Here is a 20,654-nt window from a genome sequence, read left to right as displayed (position 1 = left end):
ACACAGTGAAATGCGTTGGTCATTGACACAAACAACACAGTCCGAGGAATTGCCGGGGGCAGCCCACAAGTGTCACCCTGCTTCCAGCATCAACACGGTATGCCCCAGCTCACTCACCAGAACCGGTACGTCTCTGGACTATGGGAGGGAACCAGAGGAACCCAACCAGTCATGGGGCAAACGTCCAAATTTCCTTGCAGACGGTGGCAGGAATTGAACCCAGCTCACTGGTGCTCTAAGTGTGACATGAACTTTTACCCTACTGTGCACTCATTTTAAAAATCAAAAAACCACATTTCTAATAGTTATAGAAATACCAGGTGTTTGTTCAAATTTCAGTTTGTGTCTGGGTTGAAATAAGGAAACTTCCAATGTTTTACAGTATGCATGGGTGTATGAAGATGATTGGACGCGCACACCTACTAATTCTGTGTTTAATATAGAACTGTTCTGATGCAATTAGCTGGGAAAGGCGCTAATGTGCTTTTTGGAAATTCTGTATGCTTAGGTTGCGCCATGCTCCTGTAGAGGTGAAGTTTGTCACTAACACCACCAAGGAATGTAAACGAGCTCTGTTTGAACGACTGCAGAAACTCTGCTTCCCCATCCAAGAGAATGAGATCTTCACATCTTTGACTGCGGCCAGGAACCTTGTAGAGCAGAAACAGGTCAGACCTTTACTATTGGTGGATGACAGCGCACTTGAAGACTTTGAAGGTAGGCTGATTCTTGAAAGGGCCATATAATGAGACAAACACCATTCATCCTAAGACACAGGAGCAGAATTAGGCTATTCAGCCCATCAAATCTGCTCCACCATTCCATCATGGCTGATTAATTACACTTCTCAACCCATTCTCCTGTTTTCTCCTCGTAACATTTGATGCCCTTGTTACTCAAGAACATATCAACCTCCACTTTAAATATATTCAATGACTTGGCCTCCACTCCCTCTGTTCCATTAAATTCCACAGATTCACCACCCTCTAGGTAAAGAAATTCCTCCTCATCTCTGTTCTAAATGGACATCCTTCTGTTCTGCTGTGGCCTCTGTTCCTAGACTCCCCCACTACAGGAAACATCCCCTCCACATCCACTCTATCTGTGCCCTCTGTTCCTAGACTCCCCCACTACAGGAAACATCCTCTCCACATCCACTCTATCTGTGTCCTCTGGTCTGAGACTCCCCCACTATAGGAAACATCCTCTCCACATCCACTCTATCTGTGTCCTCTGGTCCTAGACTCCCCCACTATAGGAAACATCCCCTCCACATCCACTCTATCTGTGTCCTCTGGTCCTAGACTCTCCACTATATGAAACATCCTCTCCACATCCACTCTATCTGTGTCCTCTGGTCCGAGACTCCTCCACTATAGGAAACATCCTCTCCACATCCACTCTATCTGTGTCCTCTGGTCCTAGGCTCCCCCACTATAGGAAACATCCCCTCCACATCCACTCTATCTGTGTCCTCTGGTCCTAGACTCCCCTACTACAGGAAACATCCTCTCCACATCCACTCTATCTGTGCCCTCTGATCCTAGATTCCCACACTATAGGAAACATCTACTCTATCAAAGCCTTTAAATATTCGATAGCTTTCAATGGGATTTCCCCCCTCATTAGTCTAAACTCCAATGAGTTCAGTCTCCAATGAGATCCAATGCTGTTGAGTGCTAGGTTGTTCCTGTGGCACCACTCCACTAGTTGGCAGATCTCACTCCTGTACACCCTCTCATCATCACCTGAGATTCTACCAACAATGGTTGTATCGTCAGCAAATGGTATTTGAGCTATACCTAGACACACAGTCGTGTACCGTATATTTTGGAGTATAAGCCGAACCCCCATTTTCAAGGTTAAAAAGTGACTTTTTCATGTTACCTTTGTATAAGCCGACCTCTTTTGTAGAGGGTTTTGATTTAACCAGAAAAGATCACAAGATCTCACATGCCGGTACTCAGCTTTGCCAGATCCGGACCCTGGAAATTCTGTGAACCAGTACCTGCTAAGAAAACAGGCCTACACATTGTAGAGTGCTATAGGCGAATTCTTAATAAATAAATCAGGGAGAGAAATTTTGGATTAGGTTTCCAATGGAAAAGAATCCTCTGAAATGTAACCCCGGTGAAACCATTTAATACCCATCGCAATCTCGTTAAAACATAACACGGGGTGGCGGGATCAGTACGTGTACTCAGTATTGAGTTTGCGACCGCCACGTACAAAAGATTAAAACAAATGCAATATGATGCTGGCTTCAAGCTGAAGGTTGTTGATTTTGCTAAAGGAACGAATAATTCTGCAGCTGCTAAGAAGTTTAGTGTAAACGTGAGAGAGTGAGAGAGTGGAGAAAGGCAGAGGACACGCTGAGGGAAATGCCAAAGACGAAATGTGTAAACCACAGGAAAACATGCCAGTGGCCAGAACTGGAAGAAAAAGTTTTAGAGTGGGTGAATCACCAGCGATCGTCAGGATGCTTTGTTACCAGAGAAATGATTCGAGTTCAAGTGTTGAAATGGGATGAAAAACACCGTGAGGTCAGTGAAAATTTCAAAGCTACACGAAGTTGGTGCACCCGATTTATGAATAGACGTGATCTTGTGTTGAGACAAAAAACAAAGATTGCTCAGAAAATTCCCGTGGGGTGTTGTTTACGTTCAAGAACGCTGCTGGATGGACAAAGCGGGTTGCTTGAAGTGGGTTAAAGAGGTGTGGCATCGACATCCTGAAGGTTTCAGGAAGGAAAAGTCGCTACTTGTCTGGGACATGTTCAAAGTGTACTTGTCAGGTGAGACAAAAGCAGCACTGAAAGCTGAAAATACGGACATTGCAGTCATCCCCGGTGGTTTGATGTCCGTGCTCCAGCCACGAGATGTGAATTTAAACAAACCATTCAAAGAATTCATGCGTCGACAGTGGAACCAATTTGACTCAAAAATAGCCAATAAATACGACCTGTCTTCCGTGTATTTGTTTTTCCAAAGTTGGCACCCTCTGTATAAGCCGACCCCCTAATTTTAGGACCAAAATTTAGGGCCAAATTCTTGGCTTATACACTGGAATTTACGGTATACAGAGAGTAGAGCAGTGGGCTAAGCACACACTCCTGAGGTGCGCCAGTGTTGATCATCAGCGAGGAGGAGATGTTATCACCAATCCTCAGATTGTGGTCTTCCGGTTAGGAAGTCGAGGATCCAATTGCAGAGGGAGTTACAGAGGCCCAGGTTCTGTAACTTCTCAATCAGGATTGTGGGAATGATGATATTAAATGCTGAGCTATAGTCGATGAACAGCATCCTGACAGAGGTGTTTGTATTGTCCAGGTGGTTGAAGGCTCTGTGAAGAGCCATTGAGATTGTGTCTGCCGTTGACCTATTGTGACGATAGGCAAATTGCAATGGGTCCAGGTCCTTGCTGAGGCAGGAGTTCAGTCTAATCATGACCAACCTCTCAAAGCATTTCATCACTGTCGATGTGAGTGCTACCTAATGATAGTCATTAAGGCAGCCCACATTATTCTTCTTAGGCACTAGTATATTTGTTGCCTTTTTGAAGTAACTGGGAACTTCTGCCCGTAGCAGTGAGAGGTTGAAAATGTCCCTGAATACTCCCACTAGTTGGTTGGCACAGATTTTCAGAGCCTTACCAGGTATTCCATCAGGACCTTCCGCCATACACATGAAGCAGCGTTCCTCTGGGGACAAAGTACAAAACACAGTACCAACACTCACACATAGCACATATAATTATGATAGCAGAAAGACAGTCAGAGAAAAACATTTTGAAAAGTAATAATATAACCCACGGCCTGTAGATTGAAGGTGTGTGTTTACTGTCCTGGAGCCATGTTTTGTAAGAGTGATTCCTCATGTTGCGCAAGTGCAGCTTTAGAAGAATGCGATCAGGCTTGTCTCCCATGGAGCAAACAGTTAGAGTGTCCAGCCCCAACCCAGCACACGGCCACGTTTAGTCCTTCAGTGTTACATCTGCCGTGTTACAGCGTTTTAGTGATATCCGCCGGCATCTGCAGTTTCTGCTCCAGTCTGTAGACATCGGTAGTTTAATCGGGATTGTTTTCTTGCAGGAGTAGACACAAGTGATCCGAATGGTGTGGTTATTGGATTAGCTCCTCAACACTTTAACTACAACACAATGAACAAGGCCTTCAGGTAAAGGTTTGTTAATGATGAAAGAAAATAGTCCACAAATCAGAATCAGGTTTAGTATCACTGCCACATGTCTGCTTTGCAGCAGCTGTACATTGCAATACATAACCATTTTAAATGTTCCAATAGCAAATGAATAGAAAACGTTAAGTAAGTAATGTGAAAGGACAAGAAAAAAAATTGTTCCTGGGTTCATCGTCCATTCAGAAATCTGACGGTGGAGGGGAAGAAGCTGTTCCTGAAACATTGAGTGTGTGTACCTCCTCCCTGATGGTAGCAATGAGAAGAGGCAAGTCCTTTTTGTGGTATTACATTTTGAAGTTGTCCTCGATGCTGGGGAGACCAGTGCCCGTGACGGAGCTGGCTGAGTTTACAACTTCCTGCAGCTTTTTCCAGTCGTAGCGTTGAGGAACTAGGGAGGCTCAGAAGAACTTAAACAGGTTAGGGGAATGGGTAAGGAGTAGCAATGGAGTACAGTGTCGGGAATGTATGGACATGCACTTTGGCATAGACTGTTTTCTAAATGAGGAGAAAATTCAAAAGTCCAAGGTGCAAATGGATTTGGGAGCTCCCGTGCAGGATTCCCTGAAGGTTAATTTGCAGGTTGAGTCAGTGGTGAGGAATGGAAATTCAATGTCATTTTCAGAGGACTAGACTATAAAAGCAAGGTTGTAATGCTGAGCCTTTATAAGGATTTGGTTAGCCCACACTTGGAATATTGTGAGCAGTTTTGGCCCCTTATCTAAGAAAAGATATGCTGGCATTGGAGAGGGTCCAGCGGAGGTTCATGAGAATGAAGGGGTTAATGTATGAGGAGTGTTTGATGGCTTTGTGTCTATACTCTCTAGAGTTTAGAAGAACGAGAGGGGATCACATTGAAACACCTCACACGTTGAAAGGTCTAGATAGAATGGATGTGGAGAGGATGTTTCCTTTTGTGGGGGAGTTCAGGACCGGGGCACAACCTCAGAATAAAGGGACGTCCATTTGGAACAGAGGTAAGGAAGAATTTCTTAATCCAGAGGTTGGTGAATTTATGGAATTCATTGCCACAGACGGCTGTGGAAACCAAGTCATTGGGTATATTTAAAGTGGAGGTTCTAGGGCATCAAGCTTACAAGGAGAAGTCTGGAGAATGGGACTGAGAGAGATGATAAATCAGCCATAATGGAATGTGGACCAGGCTCGATGGGCTGAATGGTCTAATTCTGCTCCTATATCTTATGGTTTTAGGGAGTAAATAGTGATTCTCTACTGTAAATCCTAATTTAATTTACAGTGAGATGCAAAATGAATTTCAGCCGCTTCACGGACCAACTCAGACCTGGTGGAGTGGAATCTAAAGCTCCAAATCTCCTTAAAGATGCCTTTTCCTTCGAAAGGTTACATTTGAACAGCTCCTGAGTGATGTTACTCATCCTGTGATCATTTGCTGTATCAATGTGAAATCGATTCTGTGTTGTATTTGGGGCAGTTCTGTGGACTAATTGTGTTGGGAATTGTTAAACTCATTTTTTTGTGGTAAGTTTGTGAAAGTCCAACTTTATTCAGATTAGATAAAAGATTGGCTTTATTAATGACCAGAAAGAGCAGAGAATAAGGAATTTGTGGTTGTCTTATACAAACAACTGATCTCTGACTGAAAAAATAACAATATTCCAATCATATACAATGCAACTCAAACAAAATGCTGGAGGAACTCAGCGGGCCGGGCAGTGTCGATGGAAAAGAGCGCAGTCGACGTTTCAAGCTGAGACCCTTCATCGGGACGGAGAGGGAGCGGGGAAGATGCCCGAGTAAAAAGGTAGGGGGAAGAGAGAGAGAGGCTTCCTGGAAGGTGATGGGTGAAGCCAGAGAGGTGGAAAAGGTAAAAGCCTGGAGAAGGAAGAATCGAATAGCAGAGGTGAGTGGACCAGAGGAGAAAGCAAAGGAGGAGGGGACCCCCGCGGGGGAAGTACTAGGCAGCTGAGAAGTGGAAGGTCAGAGTGGGGAGTGGGATGAGGGTGGGTGGAATTTGTTTACCAGAAGGAGAAACCTATATTCATGCCATCAGGTAGGAGGGAACTCAGTCAGAAAATGAGGTGTTGCTCCTCCACCCGGGTGCCCTGTAACACACAACTGATGAATCCAAAAGAACAGCAGAGACTGACACACTTTGGCACCAGCGGCATCGCAGGAGTTGATGATCAGCATTGAACTCAACATCGGACTACTTTAGGGATACCAGTTCCCGATTTTGCCTCAGGCTATTTGAGATCAGAGTTTTCCTTCTGGATGAGCTGCCAACCACAGCTGATGAGTCCCATCTGCCCAAAGCAACTTTTTTTAAGGCACCAGTAACCTACCTTTGCCCCTTCTCCTGTCAGTAGAAATGGTTCCTCTGGGTTCAGTAGTTAAACCACACATGAAGGCCAGGAGATGGACTTGGTTGTCAGAGGCTATTTGAGACCGACGTCACTGGGAGCATTTAATAGGTAGTGGGAGCTTATCCCCACCACCTCCCCTACTGTGACAACTTGAGGAGCCTGCTATACTATAATTACTGGAAAATTCACTGAATAATTACACATATAGAGGTCATTATATGAAAATATAAAGAAGCAGAGGAGAGATAAACTACAAGAAAAGTAACAATTCTACATCCTGATCTAACACTGTCTTCTCAGCTCCAAAGAAAGTAGATATTTAACTTGCCCTTTTTGATAGTTAGCTTTCTGTTCTGTGATCAGTATTGCTTGTTGTATTCTGGCACAGTGTCAGAGACAAGGGTGCAAAGTAGGTAGTATTACCGGTGGGTACGGCCAGTTATGAATTATCTGGAAGAGCTTTTCCCACCAATCATATCAGATATTGTATCTGGTCAATGCATCTGTGATGGCAAGATAATTATTACATTTTTTTCTTCCCATAAGAGGTGATATTTATAGATTTAAAATGTTCAGGATCATTGGGTCACTATTCTCTGCAATAGGTTGGGGTGGAAAATTCACTCTCCACACAAAGCCACTGCAAAAATATTGATCAAAATAAAATATAGTGAACTACTTGACAGTTCCAGTCATCAAGTAGTTCAAAAGTTTTGGAACTTATTTCAGCGCCAGGGTAGTGACGCAGTGGACATCAGGGAGGAGGCTATGTAGCATCCACTCCAGGACCACCAGATTCAAAAACAGTTACTTCCCCCAAGCAGTGAGGCTGATCAACACCTCCACCCACTGATCCACTCCTCCACACCCCCAGCCACCAGTACTTTATCATTTCCTGTCAGAGTCCCCTATGTACAGACACTCCTGTGCCTAGCAGCACTCTATGGAAATAGAATCAATCAATGTTTACAGACTATCTGTTGTATTTATGCAGTATTTATTGTGCTTTTTACCTGATTGTACTTTTTGGTGTTCAGATTGGAATAACCATTTTTTGTCCTCCTTTACACTTGTGTACTGGAAATAACATTAAACAATCTTGAATCTTGAAAAGACAAGACAACAAGAACAGAAAGGACACAATACCAGATCGTTTATCCATATGTGTGGCAGCAGGAGTTGAGGGACAAACAATTTTTCTTTGTTGATCACGTAGTTCTGTTTTGTTCTGACTCCTGCTTTTCTGTAGGTTACTTTTAGATGACGCCCCTCTGATTGCCATACACAAGGCCAGATACTACAAGAAGACAGATGGATTATCACTTGGACCTGGAGCCTTCATCACCGGGCTGGAGTATGCAGCAGACGTCACAGCCACAGTTGTAGGAAAACCAGAGAAACAGTTCTTCCTTGAAGCCCTCCGAAGCATTGGGTGTGAACCAGAGGAGGCTGTAATGATTGGTGATGTATGTTTGATCTTGTCCAACTCCACCCTACCTCAGTTCTGCTACTGAAACAAATCCCCATTCAAGCCATAACACCATAAGAACACTGGGGCAGAATGAAGCCATTCGGCCCATTGTGTCTCCTCCACCATTCCAACATGGCTGATTTATTATACCTCTCAACCCCATTCTCCTGCCTTCTCCCCGTAACCTAATCAAGAATCTATCAACTTCCTATCAAAAGCGGGCTTCGGAGAGGTAAGTGTGTAGCTGGACTTCGGTTTTGGTTTCTCCTTGCATTTTTTTGAGGAATAAAGAACATGTCTGTAGGGTTAGTATTTTCCTCTAGGTGTCGGATGTGGGAATCTTCCAGTCTCCCAGATGGCCACATCTGCGCCAGGTGCACCAAGATGCAGCTTCTGAGAGGCCGTGTTAGGGATCTGGAGCTGAGGCTTGATGACCTACAGCTTATTCGGGACAGTGAGCAGGAGATAGAGAGGAGCTACAGGGAGTTAGTCACCCTGAGGATGCAGGAGTTAGATAAGTGAGTGACTGTCAGGAAAGGGAAAGGAAGAGCTCAGATAGTAGAGAGCACCCCTGTGGCCATCCCATCCCCCTCAGTAATCATTTTGGATGCGGTTGAGGGAGGTGACCTGACAGAGGATGACCATGGTGAGCGGGTCTCTGGAACTGAGCCTGGTTCCATGGTGTAGAAGGGAAAGAGGAAGATGAGGAACTTGGTAGTCATAGGGGATTCCATAGTGAGGGGAACAGACAGGAGGTTCTGTCAGCCTGTTAGAGAGGCCCACATGGTGTGTTGCCTCCCAGGTGCCAGGGTACGGGATGTCTCGGATTGGGTGCAGAGAATTCTGAAGGGAGATGGTGAACAGCAGAAGTCTCGGTACACGTTGGTACCAATGACATAGGTAGAAAAAGGGAGGAGGTCCTGAAGAGAGAATTCAGGGTGTTGGGTAAGAAGATGAAAAGCAGGACATCCAGGGTAGTAATGTCAGGATTGATGCCTGTGCCATGTGCTAACAAGCACAAGAATAGCATGAACAGGCTTGTTAATGTGTGGCTGAGAGAATGATGTAGCGGGCAGGGCTTGGGGTTCCTGGATCATTGGGGCCTTTTCTGGGGGAGGTACAACCTATATAAAAAGGACGGGTTACACCTGAACCCAAAGGGGTCCAATGTCCTAGCAGGCAGGTTTAATAGAGCTGTTCGGGAGGGTTTAAATTAATTTGGCAGGCAAATGGGAACTGGAGTGATAGGGCTGAGGAAGAAGAAAACAGAAATAAATCAAAGATGGCATGCAACAGAGAAAGAAATGACAGGCAGGATATGAGGCATAATCACAGCCAGTGGGATGAGTTACAGGGCAATAGAGGCGTGGTGCAGTTAAAACAGAAAGTAACAAATACTAGACTGAAAGTATTATATTTGAATGCACACAGCATAAGAAATAAAATGGACGATCTTGAAATTCAGCTACAGATTTGCAAGTATGACGTTGTAGCCATCTCTGAAACTTGGCTAAAGGATGGCTGCCATTGGGAGCTGAAAATCCAAGGATATACAGTGTGCAGAAAGATAGGTTAGTAGGCAGAGGGGGTGCTGCGGCTCTGTGTATACGAAATAATATTAAATCATTGGAAAGAGATGACATAGGATTGGAAGGTGGAGAGTCTCTATGGGTTGAGTTACAGACAGACAGACATACTTTATTGATCCCGAGGGAAATTGGGTTTCGTTACAGCTGCACCAACCAAGAATAGTGAAGAAATATAGCAATATAAAACCATAAATAATTAAATTATAAGTTAATCATGCCAAGTGGAAATAAGTCCAGGTCCAGCCTATTGGCTCAGGGTGTCTGACACTCCGAGGGCGGAGTTGTAAAGTTTGATGGCCACAGGTAGGAATGACTTCCTATGACACTCAGTGTTACAGAAATGGTAAGGGTAAAAGGACCCTAACTGCAGTTGTATACAGGCCTCCAAACAGGATGTAGATTACAAATGAAGCAGATAGAAAAGTTGTGTCAGAAAGGCAATGTTATGATAATCGTTGGGGATTTTAACATGGAACTGGATTGGGAAAACCAGACCAGTACTGGACCTCGAGAGAGAATTTTGTAGAATGTCTAAGGGATGGCTTTTTAGAACAGCTTAGAGACATAGAAAACCTACAGCACAATACAGGTCCAATACAGGAATAGACAGAGTGGACAGCCAGCGCCTCTTCCCCAGGGCACCACTGCTCAGTACAAGAGGACACGGCTTTAAGGTAAGGGGAGGGAAGTTCAAGGGGGATATTAGAGGAAGGTTTTTCACTCAGAGAATGGTTGGTGCGTGGAATGCACTGCCTGAGTCAGTGGTGGAGACAGATACACTAGTGAAGTTTAAGAGACTACTAGACAGGTATATGGAGGAATTTAAGGTGGGGGGTTACATGGGAGGCAGGGTTTGAAGGTCGGCACAACATTGTGGGCCGAAGGGCCTGTAATGTGCTGTACTATTCTATGTTCTATATTCTATTAACATTGCATTTGCCTTCCTCACCACTGACTCAGTCTGCAAATTAACCTTCAGGGAATCCTGCACAAGGACTCCCAAGTCCCTTTGTGCCTCAATTTTTTGTATTTTCTCTCCATTTAGAAAACAGTCAGTCCTATGACTTCTTCTACCAAAGTGCATGACCATACACTTCCTGACACTATTCCATCTGCCATTTCTTTGCCCATTCTCCTAATCTGTCGAAGTTCTTCTGTAGCTTCTCTACTTCCTCAAAACTACCTGCCCCTCCACCCATCTTCATATAACCTGCAAACTTTGCAACAAACCCATCAATTCCGTCATCCAAATCATTGACATATAATGTAAAAAGAATCAGTCCCAACACAAACCCCTGTGGAACACCACTAGTCGCTGGCTGCCAACCAGAAAAAGATCCCTTTATTCCCACTCGCTGCCTCCTGCCGATCAGCCACTGCTTTATCCGTGCTAGGATCTTTCCTTTAATGCCATGGCTTGTAGCTTGTGAAGCAGCCTCATGTCTGGCTCAAAGGCAAGTGTACAACATCTACTGATTCTCCTTTGTCTATCCTGCTTATTTCTTCAAAGAATTCTAACACATTTGTCAGGCAAAATTTTCCCTTGAGGAAACCATGCTGACTTCAGCCTATTTTATCTCCAAATGCCTTGAGACCTCATCCTTCATATTGACTCCAACATCTTCCCAACTCCTGAGGTCAGACTAACTGGCCTATAGTTTCCATTCTTCTGCCTCTCTCCCTTCTTGAAAAGTGGAGTGACATTTGCAATGTTCTAGTCTACTGGAACCATTTCAGAATCTAGTGATTCTTGAAAGATCATTACTAATGGCTCCACAATCTCTTCAGCCACTTATTTTCTACCTATCACCTCCCAGCTTCTCACTTATTTCACCTCCTCCCCCACCCACCTGACCACCTCTCACCTTCTCCTTCACCTCCCCCCCAAATTTCCTATTCTGACATCTTCCCCCCCTCCTTTCCAGTCCTGACCAAGGGTCTCTGCCTGAAACAGTGACTATTTATTCATTTCCATAGTTGCCTCCTGACCTGCTGAGTTCTTCCAGCATTTTCTGGATTTCCAGGACCAAACTATAAGCACTAGATATATTTTCCTTTATTCTTCCTGGATGAGTTAGGAGTTTACAGAGGACACAAAGCTTGGTGGAGGTGGAGATGGACAGTGTAGAAGGAGTCTGCGATGGGACATTGGCAGGAATCGGAGCTGGGCTGCGATGTCCCAGAGAAGGGTGAAGGCAGAGTACAGGATTACTGACAGGTTCTTAGCAGCATTGATGTACAGAGGGGTCGTGGGTCCATGTCCACGATCCCACCAAGTTGCAGTGCCTTGATAGGATGGTTCAGAAGGTGTAGGGTGTGTGTTGGTCTTCAGTAGTGTTGGGCTTGAAATTCTGCCCTGTGTTCGTTTAGGAAGAGAGACAACTTACACCGGAATATTACAAAACGTGGCTTTATTGCAGAATTCGTAACTGGCACAGCGAATCCACGGAGTCGCTGGAGAAGGCGTTCTGTTTTCCCCTTACAATCTGCTCTTATTTATACCCCTTTTCCCCCCAGCACAACCCCCGCTACATATTAGGTAATATCGGGCACTTGTGTCCATCTTATTGGCCCGCAGCCACATGCTCACGAGTTACCTGTTTCTTTTGTTTACTGAATCGCGTGACACTAATAGTATCGGTGTAGCGGGGTCCCCAGTTTCGCTCCCCCTCCCTCGCATTCCAGCCTCCTAACATTATGTGTGTTACGTGAGCCACTCCTGACCTGTAATGGCAGTCCCGAATTAACCCCAACACTCCCTCCCTTGGCCTCCCAGAGGCCACATCCCCACATCCCTTACAATCTTTTCCGCGGCTGCCGGGATCAGGCAGAGAGGTGAGCGTCCCCCGGCACTCTTTGGCGTGTCCTCCCTATTTGCTTATCCTGATTTGTCCGACCTAGGGTCACAAAATATGGGTAGGGGTTCCCTAAACATCCGCAATTTTTACAAGTAGCATGCAACATTTCAGAAAACTTATTCAATAACAAATTCACAATCCCCCCCTTGCCATGGTCCATTTCAGTCCGTGTCCTCCCATAGCGCGTCCGCTTTCCGGGAGGGCCGTGTCCTCCCCTTCCACCGGGAACAAGGGTGCCTGGTACGCCGGTGGAGGTCCATTCTTTCCAGTCAAGGCTCGATCTATAGTCCGGATGACTAGGGTCCTAATACAGGGTATGCAACAACCACACGTGATAAAGATAGCAATTTAAATAGACAGTCCTAGAGCCGACTGTCCCAGAAACGCTCCCCACTTGCCAGAGGTCTTATTTAGCCAGTAGAAAATGATGCCAGTTATTGTCCCCCTCCCTTCTTACCTTTTAATGCCCTGTTGGAGACCTCGGTGACAGGGTATGGACCATGCCACCGTTTTCCGTTCCAGGTGAGCTTCCCCGGGCCTCGGAGGAACACTTCCACTCCTACCTTGATGGTGTCCGACCCCTGCGGCTGCTCACTGTTAGTTTATTGAACTCGCACAGTTATCAATTTTACCATATTTCTAAAAACTCTCATATACTGTTACTCAACACACAAATGTCTGAGTTTTCGGTAACTCGAAATTGAAGTGCTCCATGGCTCCCTAGTACACAGAGAGGATCAAATGTGGGACGGTCGCCTTTCAAAACCTGACCTTCGCGTGGGAGATTTCTCCTCTTAACAACCAGTCTAAGGTAGGCGCCGTCAGTATCCCCGTGCACTAAGGTGTACCGCGGAACACTTTCTCTTCTCCTCCTCACTCCTGAGACTTTTATGCCCATCGTGGGCGGCGGGTACCCTCACTCAGAAGACTTTTCCACGGGCGGAGAATTTTCCTAAAAACAGATAAGAGTTAGTACTTACCAGTCACGATTCTGCACCGGGAATGATCTCTCCCAGGGTAATTTGGGGTTGGTGAGGGTCCGTCAGCAGACAAGATCTAACTCAGTGATTTAACTACCTAGTGGAAGTCTTTGATATAACAGGCACTTCCTGACCTTAGTCGAGCTTGCGGCCGCAAGTTGTCTGCTGTCGGACCCGCCAGCCTGTGTTGTCTCTCCCTCCCCACGTCGGGGTCACCAAATGTTGGGCTTGAAATTCTGCCCTGTGTTCGTTTAGGAAGAGAGACAACTTACACCGGAATATTACAAAACGTGGCTTTATTGCAGAATTCGTAACTGGCACAGCGAATCCACGGAGTCGCTGGAGAAGGCGTTCTGTTTTCCCCTTACAATCTGCTCTTATTTATACCCCTTTTCCCCCCAGCACAACCCCCGCTACATATTAGGTAATATCGGGCACTTGTGTCCATCTTATTGGCCCGCAGCCACATGCTCACGAGTTACCTGTTTCTTTTGTTTACTGAATCGCGTGACACTAATAGTATCGGTGTAGCGGGGTCCCCAGTTTCGCTCCCCCTCCCTCGCATTCCAGCCTCCTAACATTATGTGTGTTACGTGAGCCACTCCTGACCTGTAATGGCAGTCCCGAATTAACCCCAACAGTAGTCAGGAGTTTGGTTCAAGGATACAAGTAATGTTCTGGTTAGACCACATGGAGTATTATTTTCAGTTCTGGACACCTCATTAAAGGAAGGAGTGAACTCGAGCTTTTCTCTTTGGAACAGAGGAGAATGAGAGGTGATGATAGAGGTGTGCAAGATGATAAGAGGCATTGGTCAAATGGATGGCCAGAGACTTTTTCCCAGGGCAGAAATGGCTGATACAAGGGGGGTATAACTTTTAAGGTAAGAACTACAAGAAGATGAGTCTCAGGGCTGTATGTGCTCTGATAATAAATTTACTTTGAACTTTGAACCTTAATCTTTAATTGAACGAAAGTATGGGGGGGGATGTCAGAGGTGAGTTTTTTTCACACAGAGAGTGGGGAGTGCGTGGATTACACTGCCCATGGTGGTGGTGGAGGCAGATACATTAGAGACATGTAAGAAACTCTTAGATAGACCCATGGATGATAGAGAAATGGAGAGTTCTGGAGGAGGGGAGGGTTAGAATGATCTTGGAATGGGTTGAAAGGTTGCACAACATTATGTGCTGTTGTGTTCTACAGATATGTTCTATGATGGTACAATGTGCTTGTGTGACAGCCATAGCAAAGTACTTCACACTCAGTCGTGGGGAGAATGGACCAACTCCTTACAGACAGTGCAGAACTGAACCTGGGCCACTGGCACTGTAAAACGTTCCGTTAAATTACACTGCCGTGTCACCAACAGTTGTTCTGTTTTCTGTAGTTTGGAGTTACCCGAGTTTCTTCATGACTTTGTTTTTTGAAACTTTTTATTTTATTTTCTATTGTTTGATATTTCTTCTGTCACATTACCCCAGCTGTGTACTTTATACAAAAGGAAGAAACTCTGCAGGATAATTCTTTATGTTTGCAGGACGTTCGGGATGATGTTGGTGGAGCACAGAATGCTGGGATGTTGGGTATTTTGGTAAAAACTGGTAAGTTTATTTCTGAATATGTGGTTATTTCTCAGTAGATAAAGGTGATCAAGGACTCCTGTTACTCTCTTCCTGTGACTTCTGTGCATTTTACCATGATAGGTATTTAGAGGAGACAGGTTTTCACCGCAGTCTTAGAACTCTACAGAACAGGAACGAGGCTATCACCCCTTCTAATCTAGGCCAAACTATTATTTTGCCTAGTTGCATTGACCAGTGCCCGGACTATCATCTTCCCATCTATGTATCTATCTAAATTTCTTTTAAATGTTGAAATCAATCCCGCATCCACACTCCACCATCCTATGAGTGAAGAAATTCCTCTTAAATATTTCACCTTTCTCCCTTAACCTATGACCTCTAGTTGTGGTCTCACCCATGCTCAGTGGAGACAGCCTGCTTGCATTTCCCCTATCTACGCCCCTCATAATTTTGTATATCTCTATCAAATCTCCCCTCATTTTTCTATGCTCTAGGGAATAAAGTCCTATCCTATTCAATCTTTCCCTGTAACTCAGGTTCTTGTAAATTTTCTCTGCACTCCTTCAATCTTATTTACACCTTTCCTGTAGGTGGGTGACCAAACTGCACACATTACTCCAAATTAGGCCTCAGCAATGTCTTACTCAGTTTCAGCATAACATCCCAACTCCTGTACATAGTATTTTGTTTTATGAAGACCATCAGAATCAGGTTTATTATCACCAGCATGTGTCGTGAAGTTTGCTAACTTAGCAGCAGCAGTACAAAACGTTATATGATAATGTAGAAAAAAGAATAACTAAATCAATTATTATAAGTGTGTATATATAGAGAATAGATTCAAAATAGTGAAAAACAGAAATAATATATATTTAAAAAGGAGTAGTGTCCAAGGGTTCAATGTCCATTTAGGAATCGGATAGCAGAGGGGAAGAAGCTGTTCCTGAATTGCTGAGTGTGTGCCTTCAGGCTTCTGTACCTCCTTCCTGATGGTAACAGTGAGAAGAGGACATGCCCTAGGAGATGGGGGTCCTTTACTTTACTTTATTGTCAGCAAACAATTGATACTAGAGCGTACAATCATCACAGTGATAGTTGTTTCTGCGCTTTGTGCTCCCTGAAGTACAATGACAGGTGCCGCCTTTCTGAGACACTGCTTCTTGAAGATGTCTTGGATGCTATGGAGGCCAGTACCCAAGATGGAGCTCTCTAATTTTACAACTTTCTGTAGCTTCTTTCAGTCCTGTGCAGTAGCCCCTCCATACCAGACAGTGATGCAGCCTGTCAGAATGCTCTCCACGGTACATCTGTAGAAGTTTTCAAGAGTTTTAAGTGACAAACCAAATCACTTCAAACTCCTAATGAAGTATAGCTGCTGTCTTGCCTTCTTTATAGCTGCATCAATACGTTGAGACCAGGTTAGGTCCTCAGAGATCTTGACTGCCAGGAACTTGAAATTTCTCATTCTCTCTACTTCTGATCCCTCTGAGGATTGGTTTGTGTTCCCTCTTCCCACCCTTCCTCTTTGGTCTTACTGGCATTGAGTGCAAGGTTGTTGCTACATCACCACTCAACTAGCTGGTATATCTCGCTCCTGTAGGCTCCCTCATTTCCATCTGAGATTCTGCCAGCAATGGTTGTATCATCAGCAAATTTATAGATGGTATTTGAGCTATGCCTAGCCACACAGTTATGGTATAGGGAGAGTAGAGCAGTGGGTGAAGCACACACCCCTGAGGTGTGCCAGTGTTGATCGTCAGCGAGGAGGAGATATTATCACCAATCCGCACAGACTGTGGTCTTCCAGCGTCCAAGACAGAAATCACAGGATCATCAGATGCAGCAGAGATCTTCACAGCTGTAGTATTATTCTCCCTTCCAAAGTGGGCCTGGAAGGTGTTGAGCTCATCTGGTAGTGAAGCATCACTGTCATACTCATCCAGGTTTGAAGGTGAATCCCTGAATACAGTCCAGTCCACTGATTCAAAGCAGTCCTGTAGGTGCTCCTGTGCTTCCCTTGTCCACACCTTCTTGGTCCTCACTACTGGTGCTGCAGTCTTCAGTCTCTGCCTGTACTCAGGGAGTAGAAGTACAGCCAGGTGATCAGACTTCCTGAAGTGCGGGAGTGGAATAGCACGGTAGGCATTCTTGATGGCGGACGGACTCAAAGGGCTGGAAGGACCAGTTCAGTGCTGTATTGCTAAATAAATAATTTTTACAACTTGGGGTGGTTTAACTCAGCTGTATTGTAGAGTCAGAAGCTTGTGTCTGACTTTAACTCTCTGAGTAGAACATGGGACATCTCAGGCCCTTCAGCCCACAATGTTATACCGACCGTTTAACTACTCTCAGATCAGTCTAACTCTATAACCAGGGTTTTATCAACCTGCAACAACACACATGGCTCTGTACGACAAGTAAAATGTCTGGAGAAGAAATGGAGGAAAAAGCTTTAATTTTAAACTTCTCGTCCTTTTCCTGCTGCGACTCTCAGAGATCACTATCAGACTCTCTCTCCGTGATCACTGTCACTCTCTCCGAGATCACTATCAGACTCTCTCTCCGAGATCACTATCAGACTCTCTCTCCGAGATCACTGTCAGACTCTCTCTCCGAGATCACTGTCAGTCTCTCTTCCCGAGATCGCCGTCACTCTCTCCGAGATCACTATCAGACTCTCTCTCCAAGATCACTGTCACTCTCTCCGAGATCACTATCAGACTCTCTCCGAGATCGCCGTCACTCTCTCCGAGATCACTATCAGTCTCTCTCCGAGATCACTATCAGTCTCTCTCTCCGAGATCACTATCAGTCTCTCTGTCCGAGATCACTATCAGACTCTCTCTTCGAGATCACTGTCACTCTCTCCGAGATCACTATCAGCCTCTCTCCCCAAGATCACTATCAGACTCTCTCTCCGAGATCACTATCAGACTCTCTCTCTGAGATCGCCGTCACTCTCTCCGAGATCACTATCAGTCTCTCTCTCCGAGATCACCGTCATTCTCTCCGAGATCACTATCAGACTCTCTCTCCGAGATCGCCGTCACTCTCTCCGAGATCACTATCAGACTCTCTCCCCGTGATCACCGTCACTCTCTCCGAGATCACTATCAGACTCTCTCTCCGAGATCGCCGTCACATCTCCGAGATCACTATCACACTCTCTCTCTGAGATCGCCGTCACTCTCTCCGAGATCACTATCAGACTCTCTCTCCGAGATCACTATCAGACTCTCTCTCCGTGATCACTATCAGACTCTCTCCCCGTGATCGCCGTCACTCTCTCCGAGATCACTATCAGACTCTCTCTCTGAGATCGCCGTCACATCTCCGAGATCACTATCAGACTCTCTCTCCGAGATCGCCGTCACTCTCTCCGAGATCACTATCAGACTCTCTCTCTGTGATCCCTGTCACTCACTCCGAGATAACTATCAGACTCTCTCCCCGTGATCGCCGTCACTCTCTCCGAGATAACTATCAGACTCTCTCCCCGTGATCGCCGTCACTCTCTCCGAGATCACTATCAGACTCTCTCCCCGTGATCACTGTCACTCTCTTTATGTCGCTCTTCCCCCACCCCCGTGGCCTCTCTCTCTCTCTCTATCTCTCTCTCTCTCCCTCTCTCTCCCTCCCTCCTTCCCTGTTTGCACCTGAATTGCATTGTTCCATCCTGGAAAAAAAGTAGAATTTCTCCATCACCAACCATTTTCATTACAATCCCATTGGTGTTCTGACAGGCCAGCCCACGGCCTCTTCCCCTGCCATGATGAGGTCACTCTCAGACTGGAGGAGCAACACCTCATACTCTGTCTGGGCACCTCCAACCAGATAGCATGAACATCAATTTCTCCAACTTCTGCCGATTTTTTTTTCTCCCCCCCCCCCCCCTTCTATTCCACACTCTTGCCTCTCACCTCTGCTCCTTCCCTTTCTCCCATAGTCAACTCTCCTCTCTTACCAGAATCTTTCCTCTCCAGCCCTTTACCTTTTCCACCTAACATCTCCCAGCTTCTCACTTCATCCCTGTTCCCCACCCAGCGGGCTCGAGCTTTCACCTCCTAGCTTGAACTGCTTCCCACAGCTTGGCGAGGGCTAGGTGAGGGGGAAGATAGGTAGGTGGCAGATGGGGGGGGGGGGAGCGTTGGTGGATTTGGTGAAGAGTTGAAGAGGGAATCTGCGAGAGGAGAGTTGACATGGGAGAAAGGGAAAGAGGAGGCGCACTGGGAGGAGGTGATGAGTAGGTGAGAGGGGAGCCAAAATGGATAATAGGAAAAGACATTGGGGGGGGGGGGGGGGAGAAATTACTGCAAATTACAGAAATTAATGTTCATGTTCTCAGGTTGGAGGCTACCGAGACTGAGAATAAGGTGTTCCAGTTTCGGAACACCTCATATTCTGAATATTTGTATCCGTCAACTAACTCACAAAAGCATGTGATCTGTTTATTACCCGGTTGTTTGAGGTTCTTACTGCAGACAAATTGGCTACTGCCTTCTTTATGTTAGAACAGTAACTAATTAATTAGCTGTCAGATATGTGAGTGTTGTGAGGTTGTAATATGTAATTTATATGTAGAGCTTGTAAATGAATATTTCTCTTTCGATACATTTGCTCTTAAATTTCTGTTTCTGTTATCAGGGTCTCAATGCTGCAGGGTTTCTTGTCATTGCCTCTGTCTCCAGTCTGCAGGTTTTCGAAACCCAAGGGTGGCAATAGCCAAACTCATTGTCCCTCTTCTCTCCTGTGTGCCGTGCTGCCCTGCTGTCTGGACCTACTCTGTTTGTAAAGAGAAGCAGCTTGACATTTCTTAATAATTAATAATTTAAAGCATTGGCAGCTATTAAAAGAAATCTTATTGTTCAGTAGCGTGTCTGTGTTGCAAGACTAGTCTTTGGCAATCGCCTGACACTTCTTGTTTAATTTTTTCTTAAGGCAAATATCGATGCGGGGATGAATGCAAAATAACTCCTGCTCCTTATCTGACGTGTGATGCTTTCCCCCAAGCTGTTGACCACATACTCCACAATATGCTGTAAAAAGATTAGCGGCACATCAGCCTATCGCTGTTATAGCACCAGCGACCCAGGTTCCATTCTGCTGCTGCAGGTTCTCTCTGCGACTGTGCGTTTCCTCCAGGTGCTCTGGTTTCCAAAGACGTACCGGTTAGCGGGCTAATCAGTCAGGTGTAATTGGGTGACGCAGGCTTGTTGGGCCAGAAAACCTGTTACCATGTTGTATCTTGAAATAAAATAAATAAAGATGACTGGTATCTATCAGAGGGCAGAGGAGAAGCTGTGTATGTTTTCTGTCCTTCTGTAGGCTGCTGACAGTGGGATCAGGTTCAAATAACCCTCACAACTATCGGAAGTGGGCCTGGGTCACTCCGAAGTCCAGGCAGTCACGAAAGGAAGGGGACAAAAGGCAGAACACGAGGGGAGTGGGGAAAGCTGGCAGTGATGGGTGAGGGGGAAGTTTGGGTGGGGGAAATGAAGATAGAAGCCGGGAGGGAAAGGTAAAGGGCTGGAGAAGGAATCTGATAGGAGAGAGTGGACCATGGGAGACAGGGAAGGAGGAGGGGATCCAGGGGAGATGATAGGCAGGTGAGGAGGAAATGAGAAAGGGTGAG

The 20,654-nt window shown here is 45.6% G+C and overlaps 1 protein-coding gene and 1 long non-coding RNA gene across 3 annotated transcripts in view; one reads left to right on the top strand and one right to left on the bottom strand.

Annotated features, from left to right (window-relative positions):
- Positions 1-20,304, top strand: part of hdhd2 (haloacid dehalogenase-like hydrolase domain containing 2) — a 31,351-nt gene extending 11,047 nt beyond the window's left edge. For both annotated transcript variants that reach the window (XM_073064042.1, XM_073064041.1), the window contains exons 3-7: positions 509-717; positions 4,091-4,175; positions 7,788-8,004; positions 14,977-15,040; positions 19,961-20,304. In XM_073064042.1, the coding sequence (XP_072920143.1) occupies positions 509-717; positions 4,091-4,175; positions 7,788-8,004; positions 14,977-15,040; positions 19,961-20,064 (679 nt within the window). In that variant the 3' untranslated portion in view covers positions 20,065-20,304. The remainder of the gene's footprint in view (positions 1-508; positions 718-4,090; positions 4,176-7,787; positions 8,005-14,976; positions 15,041-19,960) is intronic.
- On the bottom strand, positions 11,993-14,079 carry LOC140737594 (uncharacterized). Its single transcript, XR_012101194.1, has 2 exons — positions 12,914-14,079; positions 11,993-12,760 (listed from the first exon to the last, which is right to left on the bottom strand). It is a non-coding gene; the product is annotated as an uncharacterized lncRNA (long non-coding RNA).
- Positions 20,305-20,654: the final 350 nt, after the last annotated feature.

This window comes from Hemitrygon akajei, chromosome 13 (assembly GCF_048418815.1).
Source record: "Hemitrygon akajei chromosome 13, sHemAka1.3, whole genome shotgun sequence".
NCBI lineage: Eukaryota > Metazoa > Chordata > Chondrichthyes > Myliobatiformes > Dasyatidae > Hemitrygon > Hemitrygon akajei.
Note: the sequence above shows the minus strand (reverse complement) of the source record. Positions and strands in the feature narration are given on the sequence as shown.